Genomic DNA, 23,086 nt, shown 5'->3' with positions numbered 1-23,086 from the left:
ATATTAAGTTCTGTTTCTCCTCAGGAATTGGAATTAAAATTGAAGTTGGAGACCCAGATGTCTAGGTAGGAGGCGTATACCTGTAAGTCATGAAACTCCCTTGCAGCAGAACGGTAACGTGTATTATATATTATTGTTTATTTTTTATTCATTTATTTTTAATTTATTTTTATTCATTATTATTGTGTCGTGTTCATTGCTGGACGTCGTACCAAAGCACTTTCCTAGTTGGTGGGATCCTCACTGACCTTGGCAGTAAAGTTGATTCTGATCTGACCTCTTACCGAACGTCTCCTACCTGCAAATGTGAGGGGAAAATAAAAAGAAGGATTTGATGGCGCTTTCTACCACGTGCGTAATATTTATTTCCGTACAATCCGACGTTTGTCATTGGTCGTTTATGAAGTATATGTCCATTCGACCTTGGACTGCAAATCTTAGAGCTGCTGTTTCTCGGCATTAGGAGTTGCCACTGTAGGTGGGTCCATGTGGGTTAGTGGGTTTGGGCCTCTTCACTGTAACCTCACTATCTTCATCTGCACAATAGAAGCTCTCTAAATCCCCCGGCTGTCGGCATCGGACAGGTGGACCCTAAACCGTGGTGACCAGGGTGAGAGGCCTGTTTGACTCTCTCATGTGAGAATTGGAATATAGCATGATGCAACAACATGCATTTGCTGTCAATTCCCTCTGTAATATAAACAGCTGCTTCAGTCTGTTACTCTGAATGAAAATATGGTCTGCTCTTTGATGATCTAATCCACCACACAAGGCCAGCAGACACCGCTGAACGCTGGCATCACCTTGGGCTTCAAAGCAAAATATCTTTCCACTGACATATCTGTGTCGAATGAAATCGTTCAGCTACTCTGTGTTGAAATAGATGTGACTTTTTGGAAGACTTGACAGTGAAGAACATTCTTGAGGAGCGACCTTTGTGATCACATTGCTCTTCTCAAACGTTTTCTGTCAGTTGCTTATTCCACTTGTCCTCTGTCTCTCTCTCTTCTGTCTCATAAATCATGTTCAGCAACGTTACTTTCCTGCAGCCTGTCCACGTTTCCTGAAGAGAAAATGTCTCAAATTTTCCAAGATACTGCAGCTTGCTGCATTTGTGGATGTGACATAATGCAAAATATGACCATCTGGAAGTGATTAGCTTTCCTCTGCAGACGCCCCCCCCTCTCATCCTCAGACAGTGGTTGTGTTGAGCCGCTTTCATCTGAATGAGGCTGTTTCATGCTTATGCAGGACTAATGCATTCACGTTTACAACGGCGCTCAGGTTTGTGTGGTGGAAACAGGTCAACCTATTTAAATGTCAGGCAGGATTGAATGGTTAGGTCTAGGGTAACCCTTTTTTTTTTTTAAATAAAAATACTTTTTCAAAAGTCAAAAAAAGCAAAAAAAACACGTTTTTTTCTCCAAATTGTATTTTGTACAAAACATAAAGTTAATGGTTTGCTGTTGGACAAACAAGACAGTGTGCAAAATGTTTCCCTGATTCTGATGTTTCTGCTTTACACTCAGATATAGTTCAGCGTTCCAGCCAAAGCAGTAACTGCAGACACCGATTCCTTGCTCCCTCGCGCAAAAGCTAAGCTGCGACTCACACAATAGATCCCAGTGAAAAAGCTCTGTACGCGACAACTGCGCTTGCTTGCATTGCCCGTCATTCCAAAACAGAGTCGGCAAAGATAAGGCAAAACAGGTACCAGTATCAAGAAGTGATATATTAAGGGGATAAATTGAAGTATATTTATTGGGGCAGGGAAATGACATCGGCGCAATGAACTCGGCCAAAATTCACTTGATGGTTTGGTCGACATCATCCCGGCTCATCTGAAGCAAATGTTTCTGAGCCAGTAGATTGTTTTTGGAGGAGAGTAGTCAAACATGTGAGCAATTGCACTGTCGCACTGTACGTGTATGAATGTCCCAGTGGACGAATAGCTGAAGACAAGGCCTCTGGAGTCAGGTGAGCCTGAAGGAACTGATGCTTCTGTTTTACTTTAGTCCTCTTTTCCTGGCTTGACTTCTACAGGCCAGGTCGTGGTGGGGGCCGGGCTGGTGGTGGAGCTCGTCCAGGTGGGGGCCCCTGTGGGGGCGGAGGTAAAGGACCAGTGGGGGACGCAGGTGGTGGAGATGGTGGCACGGGGGGTGTGAAGAGAATAGCATAAGGCGGCGGCGTGGTCGGAGGGGATGGAGTGTAGGAGGACGGAGGGGGTGTTGACGGCAGCAGGGGAAGGGTGGAGGAGAAGGACTGAGGCGATGGAGGGCTGGTGGGTGTCGGTGGAAGAGTTCCCTGCGGTGGAGGTGGAGTTTTGCTGTAAAGAGATGGAGCCTGGCGGTTGTAGTTTGGGTAGCGAGGAGGCGGAGACTTGATACGAGTGAAGTTGATACATCTGCCCTGAAATGAAAGAGTCGCACGGATCAGATGCAAAACACTCCAGAGTTGAGCGTGTGACCCGTTCACTCTTTAAGGTTTCCCCATTTGGCCCCAAGTCCCCAGTATGGCACCTAGATACACACACATATATGGGCTTGTTTATGCTACTTTGTGGGGGGACCAATTCTTGACAAAACACTATCCTTGTGAGGACTGTATGACACTATGGGGACATTTTGCTGGACCCCATGAGCTTGAGGATGAAGACTTCAAATTAACTGGGTCATTATAACTGGGTTTCAGTTTGGTCCTGGTTAAGGTGAGCCATGGGTTTTGATGGTTAGGTTTAGGGGGAGAGGCTGGGGAAAGGGTGATGGCAATGAATGTTCTTGTACCTCTGTCTTTGTGAGAACCTGTATGAGATTTTAAGACATTTTGGCTGGTCCTCACTGTGTTAAGCCTCATTTTAAGGGTTAAACCAACAAAACAGCAATGTTTTTACAATTGAGTTTTAGTTTGGTTAAGTTTCGCCATGTATAGCATACATAGATTCATAGTTGTGCTGAGTAGGAGCTGTCTATTTTTAGTCCGACATTTTGGCCCTGAGCGAATCAAGAGGTTTGTTTCTGGTCTGTGTGTCATTAGCTGATCTAAGAGATTGACATAACTGAAAACAGCAAAATGTGGCCTCTCGGGATTTGTTGACTTGCATCTCTGTCCACAGTCGCTCCCCTGCTATTCCTTTCTAACAGCTCCAACACATCCAAAACAAATGGTCAACTTGGTTTTTAAGGGACTCCACACCCTTTTTTATAAGCTTTTATATGCTTTGCTTTGTAAAACCTAGTTTTGTAAACGTGTGTGTGTATGCATGCTTTTTTTTTTTTTTACTTTTACAACATTATTACAATTAATTAATTACAACCAAAAATAATTTAATTTAATTTAATTGAACAGTTTGCTCTCCAGACAACAGGGAACCTTTGTAAGTGCAGGAGTTCCTGGTCCACTGATCACACTGATGCACAAGACACGTGGCAGCTAGGATGATAACAACAACAACAAACATGGAGGAATCCCTGAACAAAAGCAAACAAAAGCATCTGTTTGCTTTTGTTCAGGGATGTTTTTCTCTACACAATGACCAGGGTTTCCACTACTCTGAATGGACTTGAAATTCTTATCAAATTGAAATTCTTATACAAATATTTTCAAGACATTAAAAGAGCTTTAGTTTAAATAAGGTGATATAAAAACTTGAATATAGCCACCAATGTGGTTTATTGTGCTATTGTAAACTGATGCAAAATAAACAATATATTGTTGTTTAAATGTATGTATGGGTCCATGGGTGTTTTTATTCAGCTATGCTTCCTCAAATGTCCTAAAGCGGAGTCGGACAAAACCGACAGCAATGGGTTTCCTGTTGACCAGCTGAAGGGAATAATAAACAATACACGCAACTAATATCCTGTTCGACTTTATCACCATAATCCAATGTTATTCGCTCTCACTGAATTTTTTTTTAATAAACTAGACTGGGTGAGTGATTATGAGGGTAAAAGCTTAAAGGATACAACCAGTTGGATCACTGAGCTCCTGAACTTCTACTGCTGAGATCACATAAAGAGAAGTAATGAAAACAGGCAAGAGAACTGGCTTGTGAACTGCAGCTTGTCGAAGACACCACACTCAAAAGTTTATTTACTCTGAGAGCAAATGAAGCTGTTTCACAGGACATGGGAGTTAAGTTCTAGGGAAAAACAGCAGTGTGGACGTGATTGTTACTCAGACTTATTACAGGAAACTTGATGCATCGATAAAGAGTTTGACTAAAAAATACAAAAGACAGCACAAAGACAAATGGAGCGAAGCATAAAAACTTCAAACTAGTGATGAATAAAGCTGAGTTGTTATGATCAAGTCTCCTTCAGTGAAACACACAATCTAGGTACCACAGACACTAACAGCATCTGAAGCTTCTGAAGCTAAGCACTGGAAATATTGGACAAATATGAGCCACAAAGATGTGTTTCTAACACGATAACACTTGAGATTCTGGGGGAACATGTATTCACTATGAATAAGCATGATCTTTACTGTGAACTTTTGGTGACTATTCCAGGGTAAAATCTAGTCACTTTTAACAAGACACTTAATATTTTATAATGATGAATTACTGGCTAATATGCGACAAATACACATATGAATAAGTCACTTATTTGGGGTAGTGAATGTTGCCTCATCTGAAGTGTGAACATCTTTATATTCTACCAAGAAAACAGTAAGTTTAGCGTAAACATGGTCATGGGTAAAGTGATGTAGCAAACTTTAGGACAGATGCTAATATGTTGTTAAGGCTTAAATGGCAAACCGGACTTCTAAGCTGAGATGTTGAGGACCACCATAGGAGATTTCGAAGTATGTGATTCATTTTATGTTGTTAATTTACACTTATATTTACACTTATATTGACAATTTAGATTTGAATCTACACGCTCTCAGAACGTCAGCGCTCTCCATCATCCCTCTGTCCACGGCCGCCAACACTGGAGCGCCTCTTTACATTCAGGTCTCGTGACTCCTGCAGACCTTTGCATTGCAGTGAAATGCAGCCAGTTCCATTCGCAACTCACCACAAGTTTTCCCATGACTGTGTTTGCCCCTCATCGTTCGCAGCTGCTCTCCTCTCCCCACAAACATTAAGCTCCTCAAAGGTTGCCAATGCATGACGTCACGCACCGACAGGCTTTCCTGGTGAGTGGTTATTGCTGAGTAATGTGATGCGTTGGTGTCCCTCACCTTGTCACCAGGATGTGGCCTCATCACCGACACGCGGTCGTAGCCTCTTTTGAGCAGAGTCCAGAGTGCATCCAGTTTACTCTGCAGAAACAGTCATGACATCAATTCATCATTCATTTCCTTTTTTGCCAGGGAATCTTTTAAACCCAGTGCAACATCCTGGCTAATTTAACATAAATTCCACTCGTGCAACAGGCTGATCGGTATTGTATCAAACCCCGGAGGGTTTCTTCGTTGGAACCTGAGAGAAGGACTCGAGCTGCAGCTGTTTCTCCTCACAAATGCGCTGGCCGAGCACTCTCCCTCCCCAGAGGTCACTCCGCCTGCCGTCTGGTTTCTATTAGCCGTCCCCCGCTGACCGGGGTTCTTTAACCCAGATCTGGTCCGGAGAGCGAGTCGCACACCAGTTCTCTCAAAATTCATCTTTATGTTCTCATGATATTGCTGCACTTAAACATCCTCAAGAAGCGATAATGTCTAACCGATGTTAGAGTTGCATGCAAACAACCACCGGAGCTTAACTTAACAAAGCTCTAAGCCGATAATCGGCAAACCGGGAAACTCATTTCCCATTTAAACTGTTTTGTTTCTGTCTTGTTTAGCTGTGAGGCACTTTTCTAGACGGCATGGTGCGGTACCTGGATGGGTGAGTACCACTTCTGCGGGCCTGGGGCTCTGTACATGCCATTGTTGAGTACCCTGGTGGGAGGGTCGCTATACTCCTGCTCTGGCATCTTGACCTTGGCATTCTTGGCTTTCTCCAGTTTTGCTCCTTCTTCTGTGGAGCCTTTCTCTCCCCAGCGAACCTGAATGATCACATGCATGCAGTCATCCACCAAAGAGTTGCAGCAAAAACCCCGCAAGCTTGAGCCAAAAGACCCTTCAGTTGAGCTCATGCCTCAACTTAGTTTCACTGAACAATGACTGTCAGGTCTAATTCCTCAAAACTTCTCTCAATTTTGCCCTATTTTCATGCAAGATTCCATCAAAGTGGACTTGTCGAGAGCTGAAGACATTCAGCTTCAAGAAATACAGACGATTGCAGGACAAATGACTGTTATTCTGAGTAAACTACCCAGCAACAAGCAAAAATAAATGTCCCCCCTTGTTGTTTCGGTCCATTGGGTGGACCAGAGTTTCTAAAGGGTGTAATGAGTTCCTGCTCCACATATCTTATCAGATTGAGCCCTGATTTGTGAACTCCCTTTCCAAGGTGTGTCAGCATGAAAGAAAGAAATGTAGCGTAAAACTACCTCCATTCTTTTAATCCCACCAACTCCTCTCCCTCCATAGTAGGAGGCGTCTACCGTTGGCCATTTCTTCTTGGGCGTCTCGAAGTCGTCGTCATCCTGAAAGGCAGTGACAGGACACTTTATCACACGGACACCAGTTCGACCTCCTGAATTCGTCACGCTGCATCAGTTCAGTCTCGCGAGCTTGAGCCATCATCTGCACCATTTTAAACAAGTGTCTGTGCATAAACAGCAGGGAGGAGCCCACTTTACTCAGGCCTCTCACACGACACCACTGGCTTTGTTTCTAAGGGTCCCCATCATCTGTCTGCACTCACCACAACACCCCCCACCCCTCCTTTGTCTTCTGGTTAGAAGATCAAAGGCGAGATGCAAAACCCAACGGCCAGATTTCACGATGGTTTGAGTCTTAAATGCTTCGGGTAATGATCTTCCCATCAAGCCAGGGAAGCAAAACACGGAATTCCACTTTGTTTTTTTTTTTCCTTTAGGACTAATTCTTAGATTTGCCTCCATAAAACAACAGTAGTTAGAGTTTGAACTTTCCAACTGTGTTGTTACTGTTGTTCAGAAAGATGCTTGAAGAGACTTTGACTTCTATTGAAAGGAGACACGCTCTTCAAGGAGTGTAGTCAAGTCAGCTTTGCTTGTTATTTCAGAAGGGCGTTAACACACCACGCACATTTGGACTAGCGTGGATCTTATGCAGCTTTTGTTGTTAATCAAATCCATCAGAAACTGAACTCTGACTTTGAGAATCCATGCACCTTTCATTCATTCGTTTTTTTGTTTCAAAATAAAATCAAAAGAAAATGGAATTGTTCTTTCAATTCCATCCGACACAGCTGGCGTGCATTTGATCATCAGACTTTCCATGGATATCAACCCCTCCACGGCAGCTTGTGTCGCCAGATGGTTTCTTCGCTTCCTAATGGTAAACTCTCCCACTCCTTCTCTCTCGCCAAGCTCCCTTTAATATTCGAAATTCCGTGCGCGCTTGATTTCCGTTTCACCCGCCTCCTTTGTTCTCGTTCTCCTCGCTTCATTTCTGTTTCATTTCCAGGTAGGTCTCACTTTTTGTTTTCTCATCTATATAGTTATTTTTTTGTGTGTGTATTTGTGTGTGAGTGTTTTCCACCCCCGAGTGCTTTATGTTTATTGGCGTCGTGATTAACTTCCAAGTGCGTTTTTTCCCCAGCCACAGGTTCGGGCGCCTTTCGTTCTTCGTTCCTGGGTGTCTGTGTATTACTTCGTCTCTGTCCGTTAAAACAGAATGTATGTCTCCATGGTCGACTGAACTAATCCACGCTTGCAACTCGTTCGTTCTGACGCTGCAGGTGTCCCTGGATTGTGTTTCGGGATCAAGTCGTGAATAAAGTAGTACGGGAAAAAAAATAAAAAATTTAGCCTTCTATTGTTCTCCGTTTTTCTGTTTCACCTTGTAAACAATGTTTTTTGTTTTGTTTTTCCATATTGTGTTTCAAAACAGAAAAACAAAACCGTTTATTTGATTTTATTTTGAAACAAACAAATGAATGAACGATAGGTACCCGGATTTTTGAGGAATCTGCATCAACTTGGTTTGAATTTAACCCAGTTCACCTTTATGCCGGTGACTGGATGTATCCTCATGTATTCAAGTGCTCATGCTGTAGGTCATACAGCAAGCCGGACAGATCTGGGTGGTCTGGAGCTTTGTGCTCATATTGATGCAGAACTAGCCAATACCAGAATGTTCAATATCAAATTGACAAGTTTCAGGGCCACAGGCAGCCGGAGCCTTTGTCCACACCCCATGAGAACAATGTCAGAATAGGTATGGCATTCAAACATAAAGTGTTTATTCACTCATGCTTATTTTCCTTAGTTCATAATTGCATTAATATGGATTGTTGCAGATGTGTGTCGGCCATTTTTTTAATTGCCCCCCTCTGATTTCTGTCAGGAAGATGGTGCCAAATATCCCAATTTGCTCCTCTATTATTGTTTGTTTCTTTCACCACTGACATTGTTTATTTATCATTTTCATTGATAACGGTCATGTTTTTTTTTTCTACCATCCATTCCTTATCCCAGCTAACCAGGGTGAAAGGCAGCAGGACACACACACACGACAGGCAGCCACTCACACCTACAGACAAAATGCTCACCGAACTGTCCTCTTCAACTGGTGGAGGTGGCTCATGGATTATCTGTGGGATCATAAACAACATGTTTGTCATTTGGGAGGAGTCTCGTTGTAACATGTTTTAAATTATCGCTTCTTCCACAGTGTTGTCTGCCTACAACCGGATAATTACACAACAGCGCATGGATGAGGAGTCATTTTTCCTCTGAGTCTCCTCCATTCACCCAAACCATAAACTGACCTAGAAATCTGCCGTCCAGATTTCCCTGAAGAGATTTTTGAAGTTGGAAAATGCAACAGGTCCATAAATACTTCTTTCATTTTTCCATACTCAAGATTTACATATTTTCAACCTCTGATGTTTTGCCTGCCAACTGCAGCAATAAGGATAAATTATTTAGGTTATTTCAGGATTTTGCCATCCAGTAGTTCTGCACCTGACAGAGGAGCCAGGGTTTTAAACAGAGTAAATAAATACTGCACTCGACGAATTAGGCCATTTAGATGGTTTCTTCTGATTTTTCCTTCTATCTGTACGACTGCTGGAAACAACAGTTTTTCCCCATGGTAACGCCGCGCTGCTTTTCCTAAACAGAGCCACACAAATTTAAACTGAGATGAACTGGACATGGACAGAAGAAGTTGAGGGAGAGCAGCCACGTTTTTAAAGCTGACTCCTTCCACTGGCTGGTTTAAACGGCCCCGTTTCCAGAGATGGAACATTGGAATCAATTCAACGAAAGAAAACGTCTTCATTGTTGAAAAGGGCAACGTAGATCTACAAAGTGTGTTTTCAGAATGTTTTGACGTTTTTTGTTGTGGCACTTTTGACTTCAGCTACTGTCACCTTCTTTAATGTAAATCAAGTCCAAACCTACTTGTTTGAGTGACCGCGTGAAATGTCTGCTGCTTCTGGCAGAATGACAGCATTCACCTTCCATGACCTTTTTAACACCAAACCATCTCAACAGACTCATAGTTAACTGAAACACACTTTCATCAGTGGGCCTTGACCTTTTTGAAATGCAGTCAGCTGGAAGGCTGCAGGTCACACGCCCCTAATAACTCTGAGAGCCTGAACTCTTTACCACCACGCTCTTGTTTTCAAGACGCAGCTGCAGTCATGTCTGCCAAGACAACATCATCCACCCAGGTAGCTTCAGCAACATGTGATTCACTATTGCTACCATCTCTTTGGGGCGACATTATTATTACAGAACCCAGTTTTTATTTTTGCTGGCAACTTGACTTCAGACTGTTTCAAAGTCAACAAAGATTTATCAGGAATTCTTTCTATCTTGCTTTCTGGGTCAGCAGGGCTTTATGCAGCCTCACTTCTGCGCTCACTCTGACAATGGTTACTCAGCAAAACGTTTGCTGCGCTTCCAGAATGCAACTAAAATAATGTTTGAGATTAGTGCATAGATTAAATCCAAGGTTTCCACTGAGAGTTTTTGAAGCTGTGGACCCATAAAAGACAAAAAAAAACAAAACAGCCAATCACAAAGCGAAAGAGAAGCAGATGGGAAAGTTTCGCTGAATTGGTGACAATAAAAAGATTAGTTTTTAATCTCTCTCCGATTAGCAGCGGTCCATCTCTTCATATGTCCGGCTGGAATGCACGACTTGAGCAACAGACTTCAGTATTACTTCCGTGATATTTCAGTGAGAAAATCACCATAATCATGTCCACTTCCGTAACGTGTTTTCCACTTGTTTTCATGTTTCCACTTCAGTTTAATACGTTTGATCACGTGAGATTTCATCTTTAAAAAGAGACCGTTTTTCTGAATGGCATGTTGGTGCGTCACCATCGTTGATATGTAGCGGAAACCCTCTATTAAATAGGCAAATTTTTTCACTCTCACACACAATTGAACGACCTGTTTTGGTGACTTGTATAACCTCAAATATCCGGTCACTTACCACAGTGCAGCAAAGAGGCCAGAACCACCAAAGTAGGGCCAGAACCAGAAGCAGCATCAGAATAAGTAGCGCGACGGCCAGGATGGTCCCATCAGACTGCAGCACAGACAAATGCATAAACACACACAGTCTTTTCTGCATGAATACGGTTCTGTCTTCATGCGGCGGCGATGTCCTTGACTCAGAAAGCTTGTGGCCTACTCTCACCACTTATCCAGGTCTTTAGATCTGAATTCTGTCTCTTGACAAGAGTAAATAGTTACAGAAACATTGATTTGTAACTCTTAATTCTATCCCACCATCGATCAGACCTGTGGTCCCCTCCCAAACTGGAGAGGCGTAGAGAACCTCCTGAGGGCGGGAATGAAGTCGAATTCTTTCCCGATGACACGTGCCTTTCTATGAGTCACCAACAGATGACTGAGCTCCTCGCCCTATCTCTTGGAATTTTCAGTGATGAGCTGGAATGCTTTGGCCCTTTAGCTTAGCTTGTTTTTCTGATCAGCAGCTCCCTCGCTGAGTGAAATCCCTCCTGACTCTATGTTGATGTGTGAGTGACTTTCACAGAAACAAAAGAAGGCACTTACACATCTGACGGTCGTGATGGTGACTGAACTGGATATGAAGCTCAGACCTTCGTTCATGCTGACGTACAGGTTTGCTGCCCTGCCAAAACAGTGCTATCATTTCAGTCATACTTGTGTGTGAGGCCGAGCATAATCCGAGGAAACAAGTGTTGAGACTTACATCCCCTCGTCTTGGAGCACTGGCGCAGGACATAGCAGATACGTGTCTTCGACGACCAGGGGCTTCACCACTAAAGTGAGGAAGAGGTCGACAGACACGATCACAACCTGACAGTCTCACCTGCAGCATGATTCAGTCATAAAAACCACATGGTTTGTCCATGATTTGATGAGGCAGCTGGTCGCACCCTTAATAAGGCTAAATGAGCAAGATGAATATGAACCAGGCTTTTGTTGTCAGGCGCTCCGCAGACAGCTGCTGCGCAAGAGCCTTTTTGTGCAGATATTTCCCCCAGCTTTTGTTTTAAAACTGAAATCTAGGTCCCTTCTTCTTCCAGCTGGCTTTTTGGACAGCAGCTCACACAAGCCCTTGTTTATCCTGGCAGCGGGAGCGTGGAGTCCAAGACTGAGGAAATTACAGCATGAGCCACATTGGTCAGGGTTGTTTCTCGTCGCATGTTGCTGCTAACAAAGCCATGAGATCAATAAATAGCAGATATGGTTCAAATCAGAGTTTCCCTCGGGGTCTGTCCTGTTCACAAATAAGCCCTCCATATTTTGCGATTGTTTTTCGGAGCAGTCAGCAGTTTTGGGATGCGGCATCGCAGATCTGGTTCCGCGATGATTCATTCGGCCTTGTTGAATACGTCAACAGTGAAAACTAGTTTGAATAATAGTGCTGATTGAAACCCCAAAAGGCAGATGAAGATGAATATGAGAATCCGTCCAACCTTCCATTGTCATCCGTTTATCTGAGGTTGTGCTGCAGGGGCAGCGGCCCAAGCATTGAGGGCCAGACATTCCCCGTAACAGCAAACCTCCTCCAGCTTCAGAGGCTTTGCCAGGTCAGCCTTGAAATCGTAGTTTGTCCTAGTCTCCTCCTAGTTAGACGTGGTCCAGGGAGGCTTCAATGCAAAAGGGAAGCAGTGGTGGGCCTTCTAGATTGACTGAGTATCGCCATATATCTCAGAGGGAAAAAGCCAAGGCACCCAGCAGGAGTAGACGGTTGACCGATAAATGGCCGATAACTCCAATGTTGCCTTTTGCCTAAGCTCCAATATGAGTCTCAGACGTAAACTTCATACACCTTATTCCATTCATCTGTCTTTTTAACACACATCTATCTATTATCCAGTGGCTGACCGCAGGTTTGTTCCTTCACATGCCACTACGGGAAACACTAATGGCCCCTTCCCACTATCCCCGTTTGCTTGCTTCTCCGACTGCCCAGTTGAGTTGCTATCATTGTTCATCCTGACAGTTTTTTTTTGGCCACGGCAAGTAAGTAGGGAACAAGTAGGTGCAATATTCATCTAGTAGATCGAGTATTGATGAATAATCCTACGATCCAACTGTATCGATCTGTGCTCGATAGGTTGCCCTTTCTAACAGCATATATCCATCTAAAATCATTAAAAAAATTAATCAAATTGTATCGACATCAGGAAAATACTCTGTGTATTTAGTCACAGCAGACTTTATGTCAATTTGTTTTTCTGCGCTTTTATAATGAGAAAGACATTAATCGTCGCTCACAGCACACGGATGACGGTGTGGAAGCAGCGGATCGAGCCAAGAGCATTATGGTCCAGTGTTAGCAATCATTTTGCAATAATTGAGATATAATATATAGATCGTGGTCGTGGTTTGTAGGAGGTGTAAAGGTGAAGTAAAGTAGAACTGCAACATGACAAATCTCTCCAACCGACCGTCGCGACGCCTCCAACACTGAGGTCAAGTGAGCCGCCAACCAAATGTGAGCTCCCTGTTCATTAAAGTGAGAGTAGTACCAGGTGCAAGGACTGTGCAGTTAAACTGGAGAAATGTTTTACTAAGCTGCAAATAAGACTTAACCTGGCTGTACTTTAGTTTTATTATTATTCGTATAGTTGAGGTTTACTTGCTGTTGATTCAATCTCAGGTGTTGGTTGCACTTTTTTTCCCAAATAAAATGCGACGGTATCTGCCTATGATTATTGACTTATTTGTACCCAGGATTCATTTATACTTGATTCCCTGACCAGGAACAGACGCGCTAGTGCAGTACCCATGTTATTATTTCACTTTTATACTGGTTAGAATTTCTGGCTTAAAAACTACTGAATCGATTTCATGTCACTCAATCGTAACTAACTGTATTGTTCTAAATAAACTGATATTGTTCTTATCGGCAACCTCCAACCGTGATGTGAACTGAGACTTAGTCATCCCCAAAAACACCCAAAGTGGAATAACTGTTCTTTGTGTCTCCAGCATGAGGGAATCGTCAAAACCTAAATGACCTCACACACCATGGTTGGTAATAATTGAAGAATAATGGTGACTATCTTAAACAATCGAGATGATAAATGATGTCCTGCTTCAGATTATCGCATTAGACTGAACAAGTCATCATCTGGCTCAAGATTCATGAACAATAATGATGCAGTCCCACGAGTGTGTGCACTTATCTGGATGTCCATGTAAAACCCTCCTCTGGTAACATCTGTCACCGAGGTTTAGCCGAGCTCAGCACAAGCCAAATGCACTTGCAGTGTTTACCGCTACTATTTCCCAGATTCTCAGACTGAAGCATCAATTCATCTGTTCGACATATGTATTTCAGGAGTCATCTTGAGCTGATCTAAGTGTATCAAAGGGACAGTCGTATTACTTAAACAAAGTCATTTACTCCACTCAGGGCAAGTTCTTCTAGCTATTGTAAATCAAAATGTACTTCTGATGTGAATAAACACCAGCTGCAGGACTGAAGTTAAAAGAATGTACAGAAGTGCGGAGGCAGGGCAACATCAGTGGGCGATTGTAATGTAATTGTTTCCGTCCTGTCTGCAGGCGGTGATTCAAGTCCTCCAGTCAGATATGTGTTGACCTGAAAGATTATAGTTTAATATAGAGGTGGGCAATTACATTTCCTTAAGGGCCACAGTAGAAACTCCTAAGAGTTGTGAGGGGCCATCATCAAAAGAAACACGGCAATGACTGCAAAACATGACGGAAAAATACATACTAAATACGAGGACAAAATGAACCTAAAAAGATTAAATGTTAGTAAGGATTTTAAGAAGTGTCAGTATAAACATATGCATTCAATTTGAATATAAATCAACGTAACTATGGACCAAACATTCCAGATAAAAAGGCAATTAATTTCTAAATATATTTTCAGTATTTCTTCAATGTATTTTGAGGAACAAGAAAAACACACAAAAATGGCCAATGAAAAGAAGACCTTTTTTAGTCTTTTTTAGTCAAAACAAAATCATGCTTTATTTACTGCTGAAGTGGTGGTGGTGGTGACTAAAAAACAAAAAACAAAAAAAAATGTCAGTTATAGTTTTAGTCTGACGTCAAAAGGGCCTCGAAAAATACAGGCATCGGGCCGCATATGGCCCCCGGGCCACACTTTGCCCAGGTATTTAACCTTTGTTGATGTGTCTGAAAAACATGGCAATGTTTATATAACTAGCAGTCCATTTAGGGCATGTGGGGAGTCTGTCTGAATGACACACTCACTGATCATGACTGTACAAAAACGTGGGTTTTTTTAGACGACACAGGCTTAGTCGGAAGGCCGGATGCATCCATAGTTGCTGCCGAGAAAATATGCTGCTTTGTAATTAGCTACAGATGAACATCAGGTCGGATGTGGTTTCAGCTGCTCTCATATTAAACCACTGGCGATGCTCGGTGGAAAACTGGAGGAACTGTATTCATCCCACTGCCCTGTGTGTGGCACTGGCCTCAGCAGGCTGTAAAGCTCCACCGCAACACCAGTAATCCACCAGCATGACGCCATGTTTGATCGCAGTTAGTACAAGCTGCTTTATCACCCATGGGGAGGCTGATCATGAGGTGCCCACCCGGATGGGTCAGACTCTCCTGCAGCAGGAAGGATGCCTTGCAAAGTTCTACTGAGCTGGGACGCCAGTGAAAAATGGAAACTGTGACTATTAAGTTGTTAATTCAGATTCTGCTTGACTCAACTGCGGTCATTTCCATTAGAAGTTTAAGTTCGGCTACTCATACATACTTACTCTTCGTCAGGGTGTCATTGATCCGAAAACTACACAAGACCTTTTCAGCGTTCCGTGCATGGAGGAACCCATTCCCTCTCACCACCACCTGGAAGGACTCTGAGGAAATAGATGTCGACAACGTAAAACACTTGAAAATGAAGTGTCGTTGACTGCTGACATGCATTTTCTTGTCTTACCTCCTGCGCAGATACTGGAGGGCTCTGCTGCCAGAATCTCAATGCAGGACTTTTTCAGGATCTGGTGGAAACAAAGCTTAGTTTTAATGTCACCTGGGGAGCCATTTAGAAGACCTGTTTTTGCACTGCCCCTTCCCTGTCCTCCATGGTTGTTGTACGGTATTGCTCTACTGTCAATGCTGCTGCAGTTCAAAACATGGTGCTGCTTTTCAGGAATATAGCTGCAGACGACACACTAGACAGACTCACAGAACACTGACCCCCTCACATGGGGCTAATCACAGCCAGATGACTGCCAGATGCCCGACCTCCTGCTCAGGTCTGACACGGAAAAAATACCCTCTCAAATGAAGAAATACACCTAGTTCTGCACTGGCCTTTAGATACACAAGAAAACCTGTTGAGTGAAACAAATGCACATAGTCTTGACACAATTTTCAGAGCTCAATGAGGTCATTTCAATTCTTACCAACACAGACAAAGCTTTTCAAATGAAGGTTAGATGCTTCGAAAATGGAAACTTGACACAGACTGTGCATACATTGCACAGTCTGTGATTTCAAGCATGCACGACTGGCCTTACCAAGACTTTAGTACCACCCATACTAAGGAAAGAAAGGCCATAACTGATGACCAACATTCCTCCATGATCATGCAGACCTATGTTGCTCAACATCAGGGGCATGTGTCTCTTTCTATCCCAGAGTTCTAGACCTGGCTCTTGCCATCTCAACAACAACAACTCCCTCCCGTCTGGGTTTGTCTGCTTGAGTGATCAGCTCGTCCAGAATGCAGCAGCTGGACTGGATGTCAACCAGCCAAAACTCTCCCAGACTTCCTCCTCCTGATCTCCAGCAGCCCACCTCTACCAACTCTCAGGCCCCGTCCAATCCCATGGTTGCTTCTTCACCAAACCTTTTCAAGGTACTGTCAGACTGAAACTGTCTTCTGTTACATTATTGTCTGAACATATTTTTTATCCCCACCAACCTCGCGCCAAGGCAAAACTTACAGAGTCGATGACCCCTTGTAAGGCGTCAAATCCATCATTGACTGGAAAGACATGGTCCTTACTGTCTGCGATCTTTGCCAGCTGTCGTGAACAAAATAGAGCCAACGGTCAGTCAAGTTTCAAATGTCTTCATAAGCAAGAACTGGACTTGTTTCATCAGATATTAATGTGTTGTGTAAAGGTTCGTCTTGATTGCAAAAGGGATGTCTGCAACCTTATCCTCCTTTAGTTACATTTCAAGGTGAAACACTACATTGTTTATAAATGGCTTATATTCAAATGAGAGGACAAACTCAAGGACAAGCCTCAAAATGTCAGCTAGTGTCCCTGGACTTATGTGCAATAACCTGCTATGTGAGTACACTGTTAATACTGTCAAGCTTAGTAGTATACATTATGTCTTTATTTTATGAGGGAATACACTGCAAATACTGTTCAGATGGTTCTTTTTATTTGCTCTTAGTAGTATATATTATTATTTATTTGTAGTAGTAGCATTATTAGTAGTATTTATTTTTATTTCTATCTTGCATGTTTGTTTGAGTAACTTCATCTTCATTACTCTTTTATTTTCAGCAGGAGTTGTGGTTGTAACAAAAAGCAATTCCCCACCGGATAAATAGTGTTTCTGATTCTGATAGCAAGGGCTCATGAAAGTCTTTGCACTTGCCCATATGCAAAGTAAAAAAAATATTTTAAAACATTTATAGTTGTGTGCATCAAATGGCTGATGGCCCGGTTTACACTCCTCATCAGGAGGAGTCATTTCAAACATGAGAAAGCTACAGAAGCAGAGTGCGACAGAAAGCACACACCTCCTCCAAGCAGCTCCTTTTACCACTTTGTAAAACACACCATACATGCAAATCAAGATGTGGACTTCCATGATAGGAGAATGAAGAACTATATTGTCATTGTCGTTGCCAAACAAGTCAGTGACAAGTCCTTTAAAAACCTCTTGGATTGAGATGGAACTCCAGAACCACCAAAATCCACTTTTTTTGTTCCATGTTTTTTGTATGTTCCAATCTTTTCAGCTTATTTTGTTGCTGAGAGACATACCAATATCTTATGATGTGTTGGTCTTGTGGTGTTTGTTTGTGCTGATCAGAAAGTCGTGTATTTCTCATAGATCAACAGATTAATCATTGACACCAAATGGTCCATATTTGTGAACATGCAGGCCTGGATAACTTTGCCAAGATAAAAACACAACATTTAGACTTAATGTTGCCCACAACAGAAGCTGTGAATGCAAATATACAGGAAGGACCATATACCTGAGTCTCATTGAAGTCTTTCACGCCCACACAGTAGACAGAGGCTCCGAGTGTTCGCGAGCGGTTTGCCTGTGAAAAGATTCACAACAACAACAGGAAGAGCATCAGCACCTGGACTTAATTACGACTCTGCATTTCACAACATTTGACCAAAACATGGGCCCGAACACTTGTTTATGACTGGAGTGTGAGCTTGAAAAGCAGCTGAGCAACACTGTGTTCCTGCTTTCAGCACCACCACCAGGAGAAGCACATTGACAGTGCTGAATAACTAATATATTCGTAGTGCTCTAGCGTGCGTGCCGGCAACTGGTTTGACTTCGTGTGACCTTTTCTCTCACCTCTCTCTCGGCGTAGTAGAAGAGGTCCTCGTGCAGCTCTCCATCTGTCAGAGCAATGATCACACTGGCGGTGCGATAACCTGAGAGCAGATAACAGTCTCACGTCAGCTTTGTAAGTGATAGAACAGAATCTACTTCCAAATCAAACTGACAGTAATGATCTTTTTCTACACAAGTGACACCAAAGATACACAAAACGTTAGCTCCAGGTCAGGGACAAAGAGCTGCTCATGTCAGGACTGAAGCTGGCTGTCATGTGCTGTGATGTGTAATCTGCTGAGATTTCCATTCGAGAGAGGAGAAGGAGAGGAGAAATGTATCCATGTTAAAAAGTCATTATGTTTTCGAACCACTAAAAAAATAAAGGGATATTTTATACTCATTCCATAATGTATGGCAACTTTTAAACGCTAAAGTCTGGCTTCCTTTGAGAACTTTGTTTGCGAGGCTTTTGTTGGTACACACCTTCTGTGTTTCCGTAATAAATCTGCTCACTGGCCTGTTGGAAAGACGGTGTTGGGGTTAAAAAGCAGCCCGACAGCTCAGACTTTCAGATGCAGATGCTGCATCTTCTCACCCTCAGGATGCCCTCATGCATGAACGTGTCTCCTCCTGGTTGAACCCCCTGGAGCTCCTCCAGGCCTCTTCGGATGTGTTCCCTGTGAGAAAGTACAAAGTAAACATTCACTATTCTAAATATTGAGTTGTTCCTTCAACAAAGAGCAGTTGCTCTGTGAAAATAAGTTAAGCAACAGCTGCAATGCTCTGGGAAACACCATGGGCCACAAGCAAAGAGCACATAATGAAGCAGTGACCAGCACAGGCAGATACAGTAAAGAACTGTGGCCGGCTGCAGCCACTCTGTGGTCAGAATGCATTGGACTTTCAGCGGGACAAACTGGGAACTAATGGATTTAGTGATGTTTGGAAAGGAGATGTGAACCCACCTGTCCTCTGTCAGACTCATTAAAATAGTTCCTTCAGTTGAGAACACGATGAAGGACATGCGCAACTGTGGACTACAGAGAGACATCAGTGATTTTTCTGGTCCCAAGTCTTGATATTTTCACCTTACCTTATGAATTTATGGGCAAGATGCTCAACAAAGTGATAGATTTCAGTCCAGTGGTGTTGTACACTTCCAGATCTGGAAGGAATTGAAAACAAGAAGTGCATCATTCCAATATATTCAACCCCAACTTCAACTTGTAGACTAGATATTCATATCAATTCTTGGTCTTCATGATTCTAGAGCACCATGGTAGCATGAAGACCAGGGGGCAAAGCTGTCTGACTACCCTCAGCTGTGGGTATGAACTCAGGATCAGGACTGAAGCGCATAAAATGGGCCACAATCATAACGATTATCAGATTGTTTTGTCCGGATTTTGCTCTTTCCTGACCAAGGATGGTAAACGCCCCATTACAGTAACTCTTATAAGATCATCCTATCAGAGAATCCTTATGTCTGGGGTGTGCTGAGAGACTTTGTCCAGATTATCGGCAAGTAATATCGGTATTGGTAAATAAAAACCATAAACATTAAACATGATCAACATCTTTACATGTGGTGCGAGCCATCGCTCCCGACCAAAACTGTGATGCGGAATGGAACGCAGCCAAGCAAGAAGCGACCCCATTTTATTTTATGTCATGCGTCCAGGTCTGAGAGAACACATATTTCATCCATGCGAGTCCCAGTCGTTTACTTGTTATAATGTATCAGTCTAATTCGTCCGTTGAAAGACACGTAAAACCATTAACATTGTGACAGTTTTACTACTTTATAGGACGTTTGCTCTTACGAGATTTCGGGCTTTGATGTCAGAATCTTTATGTGTGTGGTGTCAATCAGCACACGCCACACACAACAGCCAGCGGCAATTTTTGTCTTCATGTGTTTGGTAACTGGCATGTACAAAATCGCTCAAGATAAGATCAAAAATCCTTATGTGCGTGCCAGACTTAAGAGAAATGCCAAAACAGGGTTTGCATAGGCAGAATGCCAGGACAAGATGAGCGGAGGTGAAGACCTCAGCTGAGATGACTTGGGGATCATTTGAGGGTCTTATTATTTGGTTTTTCCAGCCACAGTCGGTGGGCGAGACACTCGGCCCACATTGAATCCGTTTTCATGAAAACGTGAGGACCACCCCAGAGACTTTGGTACGAAAGAGGATTAGGGCCAGTGAAGAAAAAAAATAATAATAATAATTTTATAATTATTACGTTTTCTGACTTTAAAGTCAGAATTCTGAGATTAAAGTGAGAATTCTCTCTTTAAAGTCAGAATTCTGAGGAAAAAAAGGTCAGAATTATCAATTTTAAGTCAGAATTCTGCCAATTATTTTTTCTTCTTCACTGGCCCTAATCCTCTTCCGTATTTTGGCACAGTGAGATGAACTGAAATAGTATGACAGTTAGTGATGATGTAATCCTATTTCTGATCACTTTCTTTTGCAAACTAAACATTTTCATGCTGACCTTTACCATGGTGCCGTTTGACTCTGGGCTTCAGTGGCTGGAATCAGAAACAGCCTTTTATGCCACTTCGCCAAGATGAAAGATAAAATCTTGACATAAATCTTGAAGTGCTCTTTCGGTGCCTATTGCTGAATAACAATTAAACGCTAATGTTGCACTAAATATTGGCCAGTGACCCAAAAACAAAGTTATACAGATGAGTCAGATGACCCTCTCCACTCACCAGAGTAGTAGGACATGCCTTTATGAAATGATTGCCTTTGTGAAATAAATTGTTCTTAAACTGAACCTGCAAATTCTTTGTGTATCATTGTCCTTCCTGATCGTGTCTTTTAGTTCAGCCCTCATAGGAAGTTCCCACAAACTCAATTTAATCTTCTGTTACCATGACGACAGCAAAGATTGTAGGGCCAAGGAGCTGAAACTCCCAAACATCTGGACCTGATAAAGAGTGGATTTTGCAGAAAAGAGATCTGACTGATACTGGGATTGGTCAGCTGGGGCAGGTGGGCTGAAAATATAATGCAGATCACATGGGAACTGCTTATTTGGACCACTGAACTGTCACCCTTTGAGGAAAATGTAATACAGAAGAGATTCATTACTCTACAAGGGTCTTGTGTTTCATTCTGAAGATAAGCAACTTAGTGCACTTTCTTAACAACCTGCAGCCAGTAGATGGACTGTTTTGCACAGGTTATTATACATGTTGCTGAGGCATGTACAGCTTTAATATTGCCATTAAAGGAACTTCTCTAACGTCCTGCGGTGCTGAAAACACTGTCCACATCTGTTGACATTCAATGGGCTTTTGGTCCAAATAGCAATTGTTCATCAACAAGTTATGCAAAATGTTGACATTGTGCGCTTTATATTTGTTAGTTTTTAAAGCACCAAAATCTTCTTCTCCAGGGTCACGATCTTGAGATGGATGTGGACGTGGATTAACATTGTCAAACAGAACACAGCATCCATGGTTTCCAGTAAATTCCTATTTGTCTGACGCTAAAAAATATGAATCACGTTGCACTTTGACCTACATTTTTCATGCTACCAAGTAGAAAGCTAATATTTTTCACTAATTTGATGGATAATTTGAACAGTATCTTTTTGATGTACATATGTAGCTACCTCTCCAAGGGACATTCCTATCAGTTCACAAACACCTCATCCATCAGCTCCCGGCCCGGACCCTTTAGTTCAGACCTTGACCTTTCCGACCTGGAGCAACCTTCTTTATTGTGTCAAGTTTGATCAAGGGCTACACATTGCCCTCGATCCTGATGTTGGACATCATCATCTTTCTTTAAAATTCATTTCATTATTTTACTATTTCATATTTTACATAGCATCGCAACTTTGTAGGTTGAGTTACGTCAGTATATCCACTCCTGATTTGTTTACATTTTAAATCAGCAAACAGAATGATACAACCAACACAAGCACATGTGACAGGTTGCATGCAACTGTTCACATGTTGTCTGGAGATAAATGATGATAACAATACTCACTTGTCTAAAACAAAGTACAGATCGAAGCCTCCGAAGCATGAGGAAGACTTTGCCTCTTTCCTGCCCTGGTTGGGTCCAACATTTCCAAAAGTAAGAACCAGCAGAGTTGCAGCAAACAGCACTGCAAACCAGGAGCCTCCACTCCAGCTCACAGACATTCTCCCATATGAAGACACACACATGCAGGTGAATATAGTGAAGTTCCTTTAGACTGCAAGGAGAGAAAAAAAATCCTTATTGTGAATTATTCCTCCCCAAAAGTATTCAGCATCCAGGACAGTGATGATCCAGCATTAAGCAGAGAGTGAGGGAGATGGGGTTGCTGCGGGCACCTCTGTCATCACTGAACTCAACTCAACAAAATGTGAGGCACAGCACCACCTCTCTCCCCACACTCTTTTTGTTGGTCAGCTGCAGCGCCAGAGACCGTCAGACTCGGATCACACACTTTTTCTAAGGGAAAACACGGCGGTGTGGTGAAGACAGCGCGCTCTTTGGTGCCACCTGGCGGGTTAAAGGCTAAACTGAAATCAGGGAAATTAAACTAGGTATGTACATTATGTGTTTATATATATTTATGTTTATATGCGTTTATATTTCAATTAGGAGACTGCTTTGGAATAAAGTGCTGTCATGAACAAAATAAAATAAAATAAAATAAAATAACAAAGACTGATCACCAATTCAACAGTCTGATGGCCGAGGGGAAGAAGCTGTTCCTGTGACGGGAGGTTCTGGTCTGGATGGACCGTAGCCTCCTGCCAGAGGAAGGAGGGGAAAACGGTCCATGACCAGGATGAGAAGGGTCGGCTCTGATCCGACCTGCACGTCTCTGGGTCCTGAAGACATCCAGGTCCTGAAGAGGTGGCAGGTTGCAACCGATCACCTTCTCAGCAGAACGCAGGATGCACTGCAGTCTGCTCTTGTCCTTGTAGGTGGCGCTGTTGTACCAGATGGTGATAGATGAGGTGAAGATGGACTGGATGGATGATAACTGTGTAG

General features: G+C 42.8%; 1 protein-coding gene across 3 annotated transcripts; it reads right to left on the bottom strand.

Annotated features, from left to right (window-relative positions):
* Positions 1-1,442: 1,442 nt before the first annotated feature.
* antxr1a (ANTXR cell adhesion molecule 1a) lies at positions 1,443-22,266 on the bottom strand. 3 transcript variants are annotated; one of them, XM_053869947.1, is made up of 18 exons: positions 22,085-22,266; positions 19,165-19,236; positions 19,037-19,108; positions 18,667-18,748; positions 18,555-18,588; positions 18,090-18,169; positions 17,749-17,817; positions 16,469-16,549; positions 15,457-15,517; positions 15,278-15,376; positions 11,245-11,314; positions 11,085-11,163; positions 10,498-10,593; positions 8,594-8,635; positions 6,444-6,539; positions 5,829-5,996; positions 5,191-5,271; positions 1,443-2,409 (listed from the first exon to the last, which is right to left on the bottom strand). In XM_053869947.1, the coding sequence occupies exons 1-18, from the start codon at positions 22,264-22,266 to the stop codon at positions 2,038-2,040; spliced, it is 1,836 nt and encodes a 611-aa protein (XP_053725922.1). In that variant the 3' UTR covers positions 1,443-2,037. The 3 variants fall into 3 exon arrangements, with proteins under 3 accessions (XP_053725922.1, XP_053725923.1, XP_053725924.1); XM_053869948.1 differs by lacking the exon at positions 22,085-22,266 and adding an exon at positions 20,574-20,783; XM_053869949.1 differs by lacking the exon at positions 22,085-22,266 and adding an exon at positions 20,580-20,783.
* Positions 22,267-23,086: the final 820 nt, after the last annotated feature.

The sequence above is a fragment of the Synchiropus splendidus genome, chromosome 7, assembly GCF_027744825.2.
Source record: "Synchiropus splendidus isolate RoL2022-P1 chromosome 7, RoL_Sspl_1.0, whole genome shotgun sequence".
NCBI lineage: Eukaryota > Metazoa > Chordata > Actinopteri > Syngnathiformes > Callionymidae > Synchiropus > Synchiropus splendidus.
This window is presented reverse-complemented; position numbering and strand designations above follow the sequence as displayed.